Raw genomic sequence first — 14500 nt, forward strand, 5'->3', positions numbered from 1 at the left:
TTAAGAGAAGAGGAGAGAACAAGAGAGGAGGCGTACCCACGGGACACAAGAAACCCCCACTAGGATGTGGAGTCCACTTTATACACCCCAACCCAGGGCTATGTTAATAGCTGTATCAGGGCACACCACGCAAAGAACACGGCACGTGAACACCCTCTACCGGAGGCACACAACTCAGCAATTGTCAACACACACGGCACATACACACTACAATTAACCAATCACCCTTTAGGGCGAAAGCTCCTACTTGTGGCAGCCTCTCCCCTGCTGCTCTCCCTCCATATACTAAAATACTCCTAAAATATCAGACATACACCAATATAAAATACTTAACCAGCCAGATCGGCGAGACCCTCCCCCGGGGTCTACACTTACGACGCCGTCCCACTCCCTGGGAATTGGCTTTGCTGGACGACATCTGCTGGCGTCTGTATTGCTTTGGAACCGCTGTGCATATGGAGAGATTGCAGCTCGCACTCACTAAACCCCTGCACTAAATATACAGTGGGGAGAACAAGTATTTGATACACTGCCAATTTTGCAGGTTTTCCCACTTACAAAGCATGTAGAGGTCTGTAATTGTAATTTTTATCATAGGTACACTTCAACTGTGAGAGACGGAATGTAAAACTAAAATCCAGAAAATCACATTGTATGATTTTTAAATAATTAATTAGCATTTTATTGCATGACATAAGTATTTGATCACCTACCAACCAGTAAGAATTCAAACCTGTTAGTTTTTCATTAAGAAGCCCTCCTGTTCTCCATTCATTACCTGTATTAACTACACCTGTTTGAACGTATTACCTGTATAAAAGACACCTGTCCACACACTCAATCAAGCAGACTCCAACCTCTCCACAATGGCCAAGACCAGAGAGCTGTGTAAGGACATCAAAATTGTAGACCTGCACAAGGCTGGGATGCGCTACAGGACAATAGGCAAGCAGCTTGGTGAGAAGGCAACAACTGTTGGCGCAATTATTAGAAAATGGAAGAAGTTCAAGATGACGGTCAATCTCCCTTGGTCTGGGGCTCCATGCGAGATCTCACCTCGTGGGGCATCAATGATCATGAGTAAGGTGAGGGATCAGCCCAGAACTACACGGCAGGACCTGGTCAATGACCTGAAGAGAGCTGGGACCACAGTCTCAAAGAAAACCATTATTAACACACTACGCCGTCATGGATTAAAATCCTGCAGCGCACGCAAGGTCCCCTTGCTCAAGCCAGCGCATGTCCTGGCCCGTCTGAAGTTTGCCAATGACTATCTGGATGATCCAGAGGAGGAATGGGAGAAGGTCATGTGGTCTGATGTGACAAAAATAGAGCTTTTTGGTCTAAACTCTACTCGCCGTGTTTGGAGGAAGAACAAGGATGAGTACAACCCCAAGAACACCATCCCAACCGTGAAGCATGGAGGTGGAAACATCATTCTTTGGGGATGCTTTTCTGCAAAGGGGACAGGACGACTGCACCGTATTGAGGGGAGGATGGATGGGGCCATGTATCGCGAGATCTGGGCCAACAACCTCCTTCCCCCAGTAAGAGCATTGAAGATGGGTTGTGGCTGGGTCTTCCAGCATGACAACGACCCGAAACACACAGCCAGGGCAATTAAGGAGTGGCTCCGTAAGAAGCATCTCAAGGTCCTGGAGTGGCCTAGCCAGTCTCCAGACCTGAACCCAATAGAAAATCTTTGGAGGGAGCTGAAAGTCCGTATTGCCCAGTGACAGTCCCGAAACCAGAAGGATCTGGAGAAGATCTGTATAGAGGAGTGGGCCAAAATCCCTGCTGGAGTGTGTGCAAACCTGGTCAAGAACTACAGGAAACGTCTGCTCTCTGTAATTGCAAACAAAGGTTTCTGTACCAAATATTAAGTTTTGTTTTTCTGATGTATCAAATACTTATGTCATGCAATAACATGCAAATTAATTACTTAAAAATCATACAATGTGATTTTCTGGATTGGGAAAACGTGGGAAAACGTGAAAATTGGCAGTGTATCAAATACTTGTTCTCCCCACTGTATATAGGAGGTAGCAGACCTCCCGATCCTGACGCTTGAACGTCTATCCTGCGCTGGCTGTCTTCGTCGCCGGCAGCTCTAGTCAGCTACGAACGACACCCTCGCACCCAACAGAGTGCGGTTTAGCGTCCTCCAACCTAGATTCATGTGTCTCCACTGACTTTTATCCCTCAGCTGTGAATCACTGCCCTGTGATTAACACACCTGTTGCCAATTCAGTTAATCAGTGCCCCTGCAGGTGAGTTCACGTCACAGTATATTCCTGCAAAGGCTGCAGTTTCAGGACCGCATTCCTAGGGCCCTAGCCTTTCGTGACACTGCCCCCTACCGAATTGGAGATATGAAGAAGGATGACAATCAGAGTGTAAGTAATGTGAATTTCTTTTCAAGTTTTATTAGTTTTACATTAAAAACAATTCCGGTGTCTTGAATTGAGGTGAGTAGCTAACGTTAACTATGATAGTCTTAATGCAATACAAACAATCATCTGTTAGCTTATGATAGCTTCCAACTCTATTAAAAGGTACTACAAACAATTATTCGTTAGATACAGCTAACCCTAATGTGATGGCCACAGCCACACTGGGTAAAACAATTACACTGTACCATCACCTTCAGTAGATTCACTTCAGTTCGGCTGCAGTAAAACATGCCAATTACCACACATTTGATTTCAATGGTAAACTCTTTATATGATTGTAATCTGACATTACTTAGTTTATTTTCAAACATGTTAGCACAGTTAACATAAGTATTTGTTTGTATTAATTACTTTCTTTGTCTCTGAGTTAACGTGGTCGTTGGGGGAGGTTACTTCCTGGTTCAGCAAAAGGCATGGCTGAGCACTGAGGACTCTCAGTGAATACTGCAAGCACCCAATTGGGACGGATTGGGACAAAACACTGGCTTCAATGTCAAAGGGGGATTTGGGTTTGTCAGTGTCCTTTGTGTATGCTGCTAATCTTAATTACCCCTTGGTTTCTACTTGGTTTGGCTGAGTCAATATAAACGTTCCTTGGTCTGTCATTGTAGTAGGTCAGTTTGTTGAGTTAACACCTGTTAAGGTGATGTTATGTTTATTTGAGGTATTTTCTGTTGACCTCTTTTATAGGCCTAGTCATTAGAGAATGTTGGTTTACAATGGCTTCTTTGGACTTTTGGGTAAATAAAAACCCCAGTTTCTTTAATCAACTCCTGTGTCCTGTTGCCTTACTGCTTGGTCACACTTAACCCTAACCGTAATGCATTTCTAGATCGTTAATACCAAGCATTACAATGTCTAAACAGACTCGCTGTGTAGTAGACTCACTACTCGCTGGTTGGACTTTTGCGGATAAAAAAATTCCCAATTTGGGAAAAATAAAGTATTTCTGATTCTGATTTAATTCCCTAGGTGGCAGTGTCACGAAAAGCTAGGGTCCTAGGAATGTGGTCCCACGACTGGAGTCCCGAAACTTCAGCCTTCGCTATTGCAGGAGAATATTATTGGAAAATTCCTCTTCCTATGTGTGCACAGATATTGACTAAAAACATTTAAAAATGTATGTCTGCACACAGGGTATCTATTATTTACCTATCCATTAATAATCTTGCTGCATGAACTGATAGAAATCAGTGTGTGTACATTCACTACTACCACACCATGTTTCCATTTTTTATTGAAACTGGAGAATACAGATAAATTATAATCTGACACTTGATCCACATAGATAATAAAGGAGGTGCTTTGAAATAAAAATCTGTCGGAACATTTGTATATTCCGTCATGTACTGGTTTCACTGGTACATTCAAAAAAGAGCTGTCAGGGATTACAAATCATCTGTGAGCATCTGACGTAGCGGGAGGGGGGGGGGGGTGCTTTGCTTAATTTGTCTTTGCTTGAGTCTAACCTTCATGAACTTTGAATGTGAGGAGACGAACGCGACGTCTCAATCAGAATTATTAATTGTTGTAGTTTTTTTTGTGTAAAAACAAGTCAAGGAGAGATGTTTTAAAATGTTAAGACATCTCTTTCTGGCCATAAAATTCCAGTTTATTTCATCATGTTGCAACTTATTTCTTTTGTTTAGCAAGAGATCTTGCAGCAGCATCACTAAAACTATGTTTCAGGTAAATGTAAGTATATAAAGTTGGAACCGATGACTAATCTTAGTTTATGTTAATACACTATGGCAGTTTACATAACTCTAATCTGGATTGTATCAAGATGTTAATCTGGTTAAATTGCATTTTAACCTTTTTTTTATGCCATTTACAATGCCACAATACCAAAAAAAAAACCTTTCTTCATTAAAAACAAAAATAAAAAGACTTGTTTTGCAGCCTGAAAATTGAATATTGGTTATAATGCAGGGCGGTTCATAGGGACTTGGCTTCGAAACCATAAGGTCACCGGTTCAAGTCCCCGAAAGACCAAGTGCTACAGAGGTGTCCCTGAGCAAGGCACCATTAAGGGTATATTTTTCTCCTATAGCTACTATAGTTTGTTTAAACATCTTAATTTGTTCAACAGTTTTAGTCACATTGCCATTATTTAAGACTGTGATAACAGTATACTTTGATTAAACTTAGCTGACTACATTCAATACAGTAAATGGTTTTATTTAATTAAACTATTAATGAGATCATCCCATACATTCAAATTATTAGTCAGAATAACATTTAAATTACCAATATTTAAAAATGAATTTAGTCTTATTACATATAATACACTATTTCTGTTGTATGCTGTACATCTTAGCCTACTATTAACAAGGAGGTGAAAATACAGATGAGGTTAATTTAAATGTCACACACACACACACACACACACACACACACACACACACACACACACACACACACACACACACACACACACACACACACACACACACACACACACACACACACACACACACACACACACACACACACACACACACACAATTATTTTGATGCCAACATGCTAGCATGTGTGCATTTTTTTTAAATCAGCGAGGAAAAAGCCATAAAATTAATTGCATTTTTGTACAACAGGAATGTAATTTCCCTGCAGGTCAGAATGTGTCTTTTCACGTGGAAATCCTCCTTGAAAAGCTGTGAAAATAAGTGTGTTTCAATCTGCAGTCTTGCCACTTGAGGGCAGTATTTGTCCATTTCTTCCACAGGTTGAGTCCTTCTCAGGCTTTCATATTTTACATTAAATTAGTCAGGTTTATAAATCCTCCGTGTGTCAGGATAATCCCACTCGAGTTCCTCATGTCACAAATCTTTGACTCCACCCATCCTCTGCTGGACAGGAAGTCAGACTCTGATGATGCTGATGGAGGAGGAGGCTCTGTGGAGCTGAAACAAAAAAGAAGAGAGGGACATAAACACATGTATCATAAACAGAAAAGGCACATACATGAACATAGATCTGAGTGCGTGACTCATTTTCACATGATGCTTGTTAAAGATTTATGAGCCAATTAATGACCTTGACATTTCAGAGGTTCACTTAATTGTGATCAAGCAAAAAAAAAAATAAGTTGAAAATGAGGGGCGAATGACGAAGGAGCCCGACATAACATGAATCATGCTTTATTTTTGTTTTCCACTTATCTCGAGTGCCCAATCAACAACTTTTGAATGGATTTAGCCTCTAAATTAAACATCTTTCTTAATAAGCATGCATCACCACACAGTTTAAGCCGTTACATTTAATTGACCATTAAATTAACCTAATTAAAACTCATTGTGTGCAGGGAAAGTGTATTTTTAATTGACAGAGTTAAATTTAAATTCAAGGATTAATGCTAAAGATACCAAATAAATCAGGCTGACCTTTGGGGATAAAACATTTATAAGTCACCTAGAGTCGCAGGTTTGAGGTTAATCACTTTTAACATAATGTAACTGCAATAAAGAGCTCTAACAAATACATTGTAAAAGGAGGATTTTCTAAAATCTAAGAAAACTAAGGGTTAATAGTCTCAAATGCAGCTGATCAATCCACCGCTTATAGATTTTTTTCCACCTTGTCATCTTAAGAGCCCTTAGTGATTACTGTAACCGCCTGATCTGACTCAGCTCAAGTTTACCATCTCATATTTGCAGACAAATCTACCTTGTCATATGGCTCATTTAAAAAACCCTACCCGCCCCCAATGTTTGCAGCCTGCTGGTTTATATTTAGCCACACTTGTTGCTAGGAGATCTCTGATACAAAGGCTCTGGCAGCCGGGAATGATCCTGCCTGATACAGAAATGTGCTTTCAAAGGGAGGCAGACGATAAGATGAGGAAGTGAGTCACCCTGCTGCTGCGCACAGCTCCGTTGTGGTAGATGGGTGAGCTGCCGGGCGAGGGGTTGTAGTAAGGCGGGGGGGCTCGCACCAGCGGCCTCTTGGCTTTGTCTCTGCTGCTGCTGGAGTCGTTGTCTTTGATGATGTCGTACTGTCGGCAGAAGAGGGCGATGACAGCTAGCAGGGAGGATAAAGAAGATGTGGAGGAGAGAAGGGAGTATATTTACGTTGATCAAGTAACCGTTCGGTCTACGGTGAGGCCTTTCAATGTCTTGCTTTGCCAGCATACAGTCCCAACATTTGATAGACTACTAACAGCTTTTTTCTTTTTAATCTTTAGCGGAATTATTAGTCTTTCTTTCCAAAACAATCATTAGGTAATAGTTCAAAATGAGCCTCACGTCAACCACACTACAGAAGCAAAAACCTGCTTTTACATTAATCTCATGACACACTAAAAAATCAGTATGGATTCAAAACATGATCAAATGTAAGTCCACGTGTGATATTTTGAGGTACTACAGTGTACTTTTACTCCACTACACGTATTTAATACCTTTAGTTACTTTACAGATCTAGATTAATGATGTGAAATATAATCAACCCTTAAATCAGACTTTAGTTCCAAATTTCACAAGCTACCCTGCAGTATACAGTCATTAAAACTAGCTGCACCTTTACCAGCTTTGATAACACTTTAATGATCAATAATTATAAAACATCAGATATATTATTATGAAATGGACCAATCTGCACAATCAATACTTTTACTGTCGCTACTTTAAGTACATTTTGATGAGAATACTTTTCTACTTTTACTTGAGGAACATTTTGAATGCAGGACTTTTACTGTAACAGAGTATTCCTACACTCTGGGACTTCTAATTTTACTCAAGTACAAGATCTGAGTACTTTGACTGCAGTAGAGGACATGTATACTTCCTCCAGCACTGATAAGCTGACCTGCCCACAGCAGCAGCACCGTGGTGATGATGAGCAGCTCTCCGGTCTGAAGGTGAGGCCTCATGCCAAGGCCCTCCATCGCAGGTTCATCTGAGGACACACACAGGTTCACATTCACACGCTTTATCAACAAGGACAAAACGAGGAGGGGAGGGGTGCTTCAGAGATTGACTTTAACGGCTGAAAAACAAACAGTATGAATACAAACGGCAGTTAATACAAAGCCAGTTATGCTGAAAGTGAAATGTGATTAAAAAAACAAAGGTGATAATTTCAAGAAAAAACTGTTTTCAGTCGGTATGCTAAACTAAGCTCACTGGCGGTAGCTTAAAATGTAAAGCACCTATTGGTATCAATCTTCTCATTAAATTCTCAGCAAAACTTCAAAAAGCATCAAACTTTCGCTTTAAAAACATGTTTATTTCTTATCCAGGTCAAGGGGGTTGTTGTTATTTTATGCATATTCGTGTGCAATTAGGGAGATTAAGATTGATGAAGGTGTTTTTTTTGAGGATTAACTTTAACCTTTCTTTTTCTAAGCTTGCTCTCTTGTCTCTCTACATGTGTATGTGTGTGTGTGTGTGTGTGTGTGTGTGTGTGTGTGTGTGTGTGTGTGTGTGTGTGTGTGTGTGTGTGTGTGTGTGTGTGTGTTACGCTGGTCAAGGACTCCGGCTGGATAGTGGTCGCTCGTCTCCAGAGTCCTGAAGTGGACGGCTCGGCTAGGCTGGCTGTCAGCATGCGGCCCAACAGACTGCACCTGGAGACCCCCCAAAAAATAAAGAGTTTATTTTAAGCAGTACTCCTCAGTTGTTCACAAAAGTTATTTCCAGAAGCAACAATCCCCATTCCCTGCTCACATCGACAGAGGATGACATAATGTAACGCTGACAAGGAACTGGCTGGTGAGGGTATATTTAGCGAGCAGCAAATGGTGCTCGGAGTCTTTGGCTGGGATCATGAGTGATTGTTGGAGGACGAGCAGCACTGTGAGGCTTAGAAGATAAAAGAGCCAATATAGATTTTAGCTAAACATTCATTTGGAGACTTATTTTCAGCCAACAAGGCTCAATGAGAATCCAAAGATTAAGGAATAAACGAGGTTGATGGCGTGAGTCTCATTTCAATTTGAACATTAAGATTTTTTCTGGCAACTGTGGAGGAGTTTGATTGAAGCATAACAGTGGCACAATTACACACACGGGCGGTGTAGCTGCATTCCAAATTATTTGATTAATTTTGAACGAGTAAATAAAAATAATAATAATCATAATGAAATGAAACAAGATAATTATTATACTGTACAAACTTCAACAGTATCAAATTGAAAAACTAAAAATATTATTGACCTACAAATTATATATAAACAAATGATCTACCTGAATACACATCTGAAAACTAAATTATCAAAAAAATCTTTTAACACATACAATATACATTTTCAATTATAAATACATTATATCATTATTACTACAATATATATATTGTGTTTTTACATTTTATGTCATATTTGACACAAGACAAACATGAAAGACTATCTTTTTACATTCACCATCCAAAAAACATTTGTTAATAATAAACAAAAACATAAAATAAACAAATACATAAAAGAGATAAATGATAATCAAGAAAAAATAAAATAACAAACCAAAAATCATAAGTTTTACATGCAATAAACCCAAAGGTTAGAGACAACAAGTGTTACGTGGAAAGTAGGGCTGTCAATCGAATAAAAAAATTAACTAATTAATCGCACACATTTCTGTCATTACCGTAATCGCGATTAATCTATCAATAAATTAATTGCATTTTTCTACTTAAGACTGAAGCTTATAATGAATATTTATTTATGTAAAATCAATCATCAAATTAAGGTAGAATAAACACAGAGAAAGTACATTTAAATTCAAAGACCATTTTAAGGGCTTAAAGTGCACATATGCACAGTGCAAATACAAAACATAATTCAGAACATTGAACATTTTTCACTCCATAGACATAATTTACTTAGTCCTTCTTTACATTCAGCCAGTTACTGAGGGAGAGCAGTTTGTTTACGTTATCAGGGGACAAAGAAGCTCGCTTCTTTTTAATGATGTGGCCTGAGAGTGAGAACAACCTCTCACAAGGCACTGTGATTGCAGGGATTGACAGGTACTTGCGTGCAATGGGTGCCAGCCTGGCATGTGCTCCCTCTCTCTTTGACCACCATTGTAGTGGACACCCCTCTATGTCCATTTTTGGCTCTGCTTGCTAGCGATCCAGACAATGGTCTATGGACTCCTCCTCGTCATCTGTATCCGAATCAGAAAAACACAGCAACATGGACATCCTCCTCCTCTTCTTTGGTGATGGCTCCTCTGTTGTCTCAGCAGGTAGTTGTTGTGCATGTGTCTCTCTCATCATCACATCACGTACTGAAGCCCACACCTCACTCCTTTCATCTTTTGGAAGGCACTTAAGGTCTTTAAACCTAGGGTCAAGGGCAGTAGTGATCTTCAGTCATTTGAGGTTGGTGCTATCGTTCCATTGAGCTAGGTCTGTGGTAAAAGACTTCTTGAACATCAGAAGATAAACTGGATCATCGTCTGAGGGCTCCATAAGTCTGAACAAGTGGCATAAGGCTGGCAAGACCACTGAACAGGAGACATAATGCTCTCCCCCCAGCAGTTCAGTCACATATCTGCAATGGAAAGCACAAGGTGTTAAACATTTCCAACCAGTGCAAGTACACACACACAGGTGAAAGAGAGAGGGAGAGAACCACACACACACACACACACACACACACACACACACACACACACACACACACACACACACACACACACACACACACACACACGAGATAGAGAGAGAGAACAGCACACACATACACGCAGGTGAAAGAGAGAGGGAGATAGAGAAAACAACATAAACACACGAGATGGAGAGAGAGAGAGAGAGAGAGAGCACACACCTGACAGAGAGAGAAAACGGTACACATATACTGTACACAGGAGATAGGGAGAAAGAAAGAGACGGAGGAGAAACAAGAAATAAATAACTTACCTGCAAGGTTCAAGTAGCTCCTCCAGCTTTTGCAGTTTGGCAAGCTCCTGATCAGTCAACATGGCAACCTTGCTCTTTTGCTGCGCCAGGGTAGTGGTCAGTGGAGATTTGTTTCTCTGCATCCTCTTTACCATCTCCAGCATAGAATTCCATCTTGTTGCAACGTCCTGAGCAAGTGATTATTGCTTGAGTCCGTGTGCAACTTGCTGTTCGTTTAATTCCTGAGCGTTAGATGGACTTTGCTTAAAGTGCCCGACAATCTTGCGACATTTGGTCAAATCCACTCTCTTTAAGTGAGACTGTGACCGTTCTTTGCAGACAGTGGGCCATGCAAGGCAGGTGTTCAAATGGAAGTAGCCTCGCGGCAGCTATCATGTTACGAGCGCTGTCAGTGCAGTGTGTGGTCAACATTTCCTTGATTTCCCATTCGTTTGCAACATCCAGAAAATGGTAAGCACATGCCTCGGCATACTGTCGCTCCTTGGTTTTACTCACAGGAAGTGCAAACAACTGCAGAGTCCAGTCTTGATCAATGAAATGCGCTGTGACACCCAAATAATTATCGTTGTTGATAGACGTCCAGTGGTCACCTGTGACAGCGATGTGCTTTGCTTGCTCAAGCATGTTCGTCCGCTTTGCCCTCTCATCCTCATACAACGTGTTTATTCTTGACACGATGGTTCCTCTCGAGGGTAAATCATAAGAGGTATCTCCCGATGCAACACAAATTACTTCTCCCAGTCCATCATCCTCTACTGTGATAACTGGGCGGCAGTTTTTAACTATCCAAGTAACCAAGGAATTGGTTAACTTTTCACTTACAGGTTTCGTTATTCGCCCACGAGTGCCACGTGATGTAATTTCAGCAGGGTGTTTTGCTTTGAGGTGATACGCTAAAGACGTGTTACTTCTGTGGTAATTAAATTCGGCTTTGCAAACTGTGCAAATTGCCTTGGTATTGCCCGCGCACGTGACCAAAGGTTATGGGTCAGCCGCCACCGGAAGTAAACAAAACCACGTTAATTGTGTTACATTTTTTTAATGCGTTAAATGTTTACAATTAATCGCCAAACTTAACGCGTTAACTTTGACAGCACTAGTTGAAAGACATTTGAGAGAAGTGGCAGACGGGGGGTTCAAAACACAAAATAAATCCTTAGATAAAGATTAAGTATCCAAAAAAGAAAGAAAGGAAATGTAAGTTTGAACTGTCCTTGAAATTGAAATAAAAATACCTACTAATGAATGGGAACTTTTTACCGTACTGAGAGAAGGTCGCCCCCCCCCCGGTGCTGGCGAGCCATCAGTGCATTGCTCAATGACTCTCCTGCAGGACGGCTGCCTGCTGACGAGCACATTTAACCGAGTCCTAGGCTACGCTGAAGGACAATCGCCGTCAGTCTATTAAGGCGTAATAGATTATAAAAAGTTTAACAGAGTCATGATAATGGAGTCTCAGTAGATACTTCTCATTTAGAGAGGATCTGCACTGGCTTTCATCTAGAGAGGATCTGAGCTGTATAAAGAGTTTGATGTGTTCAGTTAATTATACAGCGAGAGGAATTTAATAAGTATGAAAGTTATTTACTAAAATGCCTATGTTTCTTTATCAATGCCAACTTTTATGATTTATTGAATATAAATAAAGATGTATAAACCTGCTTCGTGGTGAACTATTACAAAAAATATAGTATTTATGGTCATTTTTACATAAATATGTATTTTTAAAGAATAATTACAAATCTATCACAAATAGTGTGGGTGTGTGGTGTTGTGTGTGTGCCCCTCACCTGCACACTGTAGTGTGTGTCCTCGTCCAGGTCCCATAGCACACACCAGCGGCTGGACGTGTTCACCTCTCGGATGGAGCGCTGCATGAGGCCGTCCTGCCTCTGGTGCAAACACAAGGACAGGTGATAAAAAAAAACGCTGCACCAGTGCAACATTATTATTTCACAACTACAAGACAGGCTTTATGGATGCAAATTAAATCCTCTGTGTAACTTCTGTTTAGCTGAGCACTTAATGTCTCACTGTGGGGAAATAAGGTCCGCAGGCAAGGTAACACCAGCAATAATCATTCTGTAGAGACAGAAGAAAATAAATATTCTGCTGGTGCTAGAAAGAAGACTTAAAGGGAGAATTAATGAACAAACACTCCCTCCTATACACCTGGATACATCTTTAAATACTCTTTAGTTGTCAGGTTAGTACAGAATGATTAAGCTTTATAATGGTTTACAGGATAAAAGCATGCTTTCATTTTAGCATGAATGTGTTTTCTTATTTAAAAAATGTTAGCATACTGGAAAATACTAAGACAACCTCATTGAAATCCACTTACTATCACTTTTTTGTTTTATGTTCACATTTAAAATGAGACATGTCGAAAAATACAATACTCAAAATTTAAAAACAACATATAAAAGTCCCTAATATACATTTTCTTTCTCTTATTTCCAATCAATAAATGCAGCATTTTTAATTCATATTTGCAGTCTCTGCTAAATCACTCTTAACAAAATTGACATCCAAGTTAATAAAGACTTGAAATCCATACTCATGAATATCTAGCCAAAAATATAATATTTAAAAAAAAATAGTTTTATAGAAATTAAAATTTTATAGATTTAACTTAATCTTATTATAATCAAAGCTGTTAAAACACAGCAATGTAAACACCTAAATCCATTTAGTTCTGACACTGGCTCTGAAATATATCTCTCAAAAATAAGAATTGTAGTTGAAGTGTCCTGTTTACTGTTGCCCTTACCTCCGTGTGCAGGTGTGAGAGGTTTGGTGTGAGAAAATGTGAAATGTTTGGATTGTTCTGGAATAATATTGTGCAGGTTTCCATACTACAAAGACGGGAAAACCGAAGCAGACAGCTTCTCGGTGCTTTGATTGTAACAATGTACAATGTGTGATTTTTCAATATAGCGTCGAGTTTTATTCAAAATACTTTTATTTTGAAGGATTGCTTTCTCTATGCTGTTCTTATGAGCAACTTTCTGAAATCCACAATTAGGTCCAGTCATATATAATAAAGTTTATTTCTTAACTTTCATGGCCACGCCTCAACCCCGTCTCTAATGACAGTCTACTAATATCCTGTCAAACATCGGGACATCACTTGTCTCCGCAACCTCAACCCACCCTCCCTCTCCCTTCTACTCATACATTTCCCTATCTTACTTCATACTTAGCCAAATCCCTTCATCCCTCCACCCATCAACCCCCTTCATCGATGCATCCCTCAATCCATACATCCAGTCGTCCATCAATCCCTTCATCCCTCCTTTCCTTCATCCCTTTATGCCAACATCCCTTCATCCATACATCCCTTCATCCCGGGTTCCCTACATCCCAACATCCCTTCACGCCTCCTTTCCCTTATCCCTTTATGCCGACATCCCTTTATCCCCACATCCCGACATACCTTATCCCTTCATCCCTTAATCCCGACATGCCTTATCCCTTCATCCCTACATCCCTTCATGCCTCCTTTCCCTCATCCTTACATCCCTCCTTTCCCTTATCCCTTTATGCCGACATCCCTACATCCCGACATAGTTTATCCCTTCATCCCTACATTCCTTCATGCTTGCCTTCCCTTATCCCTATATCCCCTCCTCTGCTCTACCTGTCTCAATTCGTATTTAACTTGACTCATTCTAGGAATTCTTCCGGGCCCCGTAATCGGCCTGAGCAGAACCACGCTAGAGACAGAAACCCCACTCTCTCCCTCTGCCCGGTCCACAGAACGTCCTCCCAGACCAGACCAACAGACGTCATCACCCCTCCATATCAATTCATTGTAACTTATTTCATTACACCTACACACACCATACTTTTGTGGCGTGGTCTTGCTAGTGATTTTATTTTTTTTAACTGGGTTATTTTACTGGGTTAAAGTCAATGATGCAGCCAGTGCCGGGTGATAAAGTGTACTTTAGAATGAGACAATAGTTTCTGAGCAAATGTGGCTGTAAAGCTCTACATTTTAAAAGCTGAAGACGAGTCAATAAATCAGCAGGCTGGCAGCCCGCTCCAGGCTCTCAGGATGTCTGCAGCATCACCAAAGACTCAGAGTTTAGTCTACTGCTCCTCCAGCAAGCTTTAATTGTCTCACTGAACGACCATAAATAATATAATGCATCTTTTTCGAGGCTAAAAGTTAATCAACACC

The 14500-nt window shown here is 40.4% G+C and overlaps 1 protein-coding gene across 2 annotated transcripts in view; it reads right to left on the reverse strand.

Annotated features, from left to right (window-relative positions):
* Positions 1-3702: 3702 nt before the first annotated feature.
* Positions 3703-14500, reverse strand: part of LOC134860995 (fibronectin type III domain-containing protein 4-like) — a 33958-nt gene continuing 23160 nt past the window's right edge. The window contains exons 3-7 of one of the 2 annotated variants that reach the window (XM_063877943.1): positions 12102-12203; positions 7918-8020; positions 7264-7353; positions 6311-6451; positions 3703-5360 (exon numbers count right to left, since the gene is read on the reverse strand). In XM_063877943.1, the coding sequence (XP_063734013.1) occupies positions 5272-5360; positions 6311-6451; positions 7264-7353; positions 7918-8020; positions 12102-12203 (525 nt within the window). In that variant the 3' untranslated portion in view covers positions 3703-5271. Of the gene's footprint in view, positions 5361-6310; positions 6478-7263; positions 7354-7917; positions 8021-12101; positions 12204-14500 lie in introns of both variants that reach the window. The other variant, XM_063877944.1, reaches the window with a different exon arrangement.

This window comes from Eleginops maclovinus, chromosome 24 (assembly GCF_036324505.1).
Source record: "Eleginops maclovinus isolate JMC-PN-2008 ecotype Puerto Natales chromosome 24, JC_Emac_rtc_rv5, whole genome shotgun sequence".
Taxonomy (NCBI): Eukaryota; Metazoa; Chordata; class Actinopteri; order Perciformes; family Eleginopidae; genus Eleginops; species Eleginops maclovinus.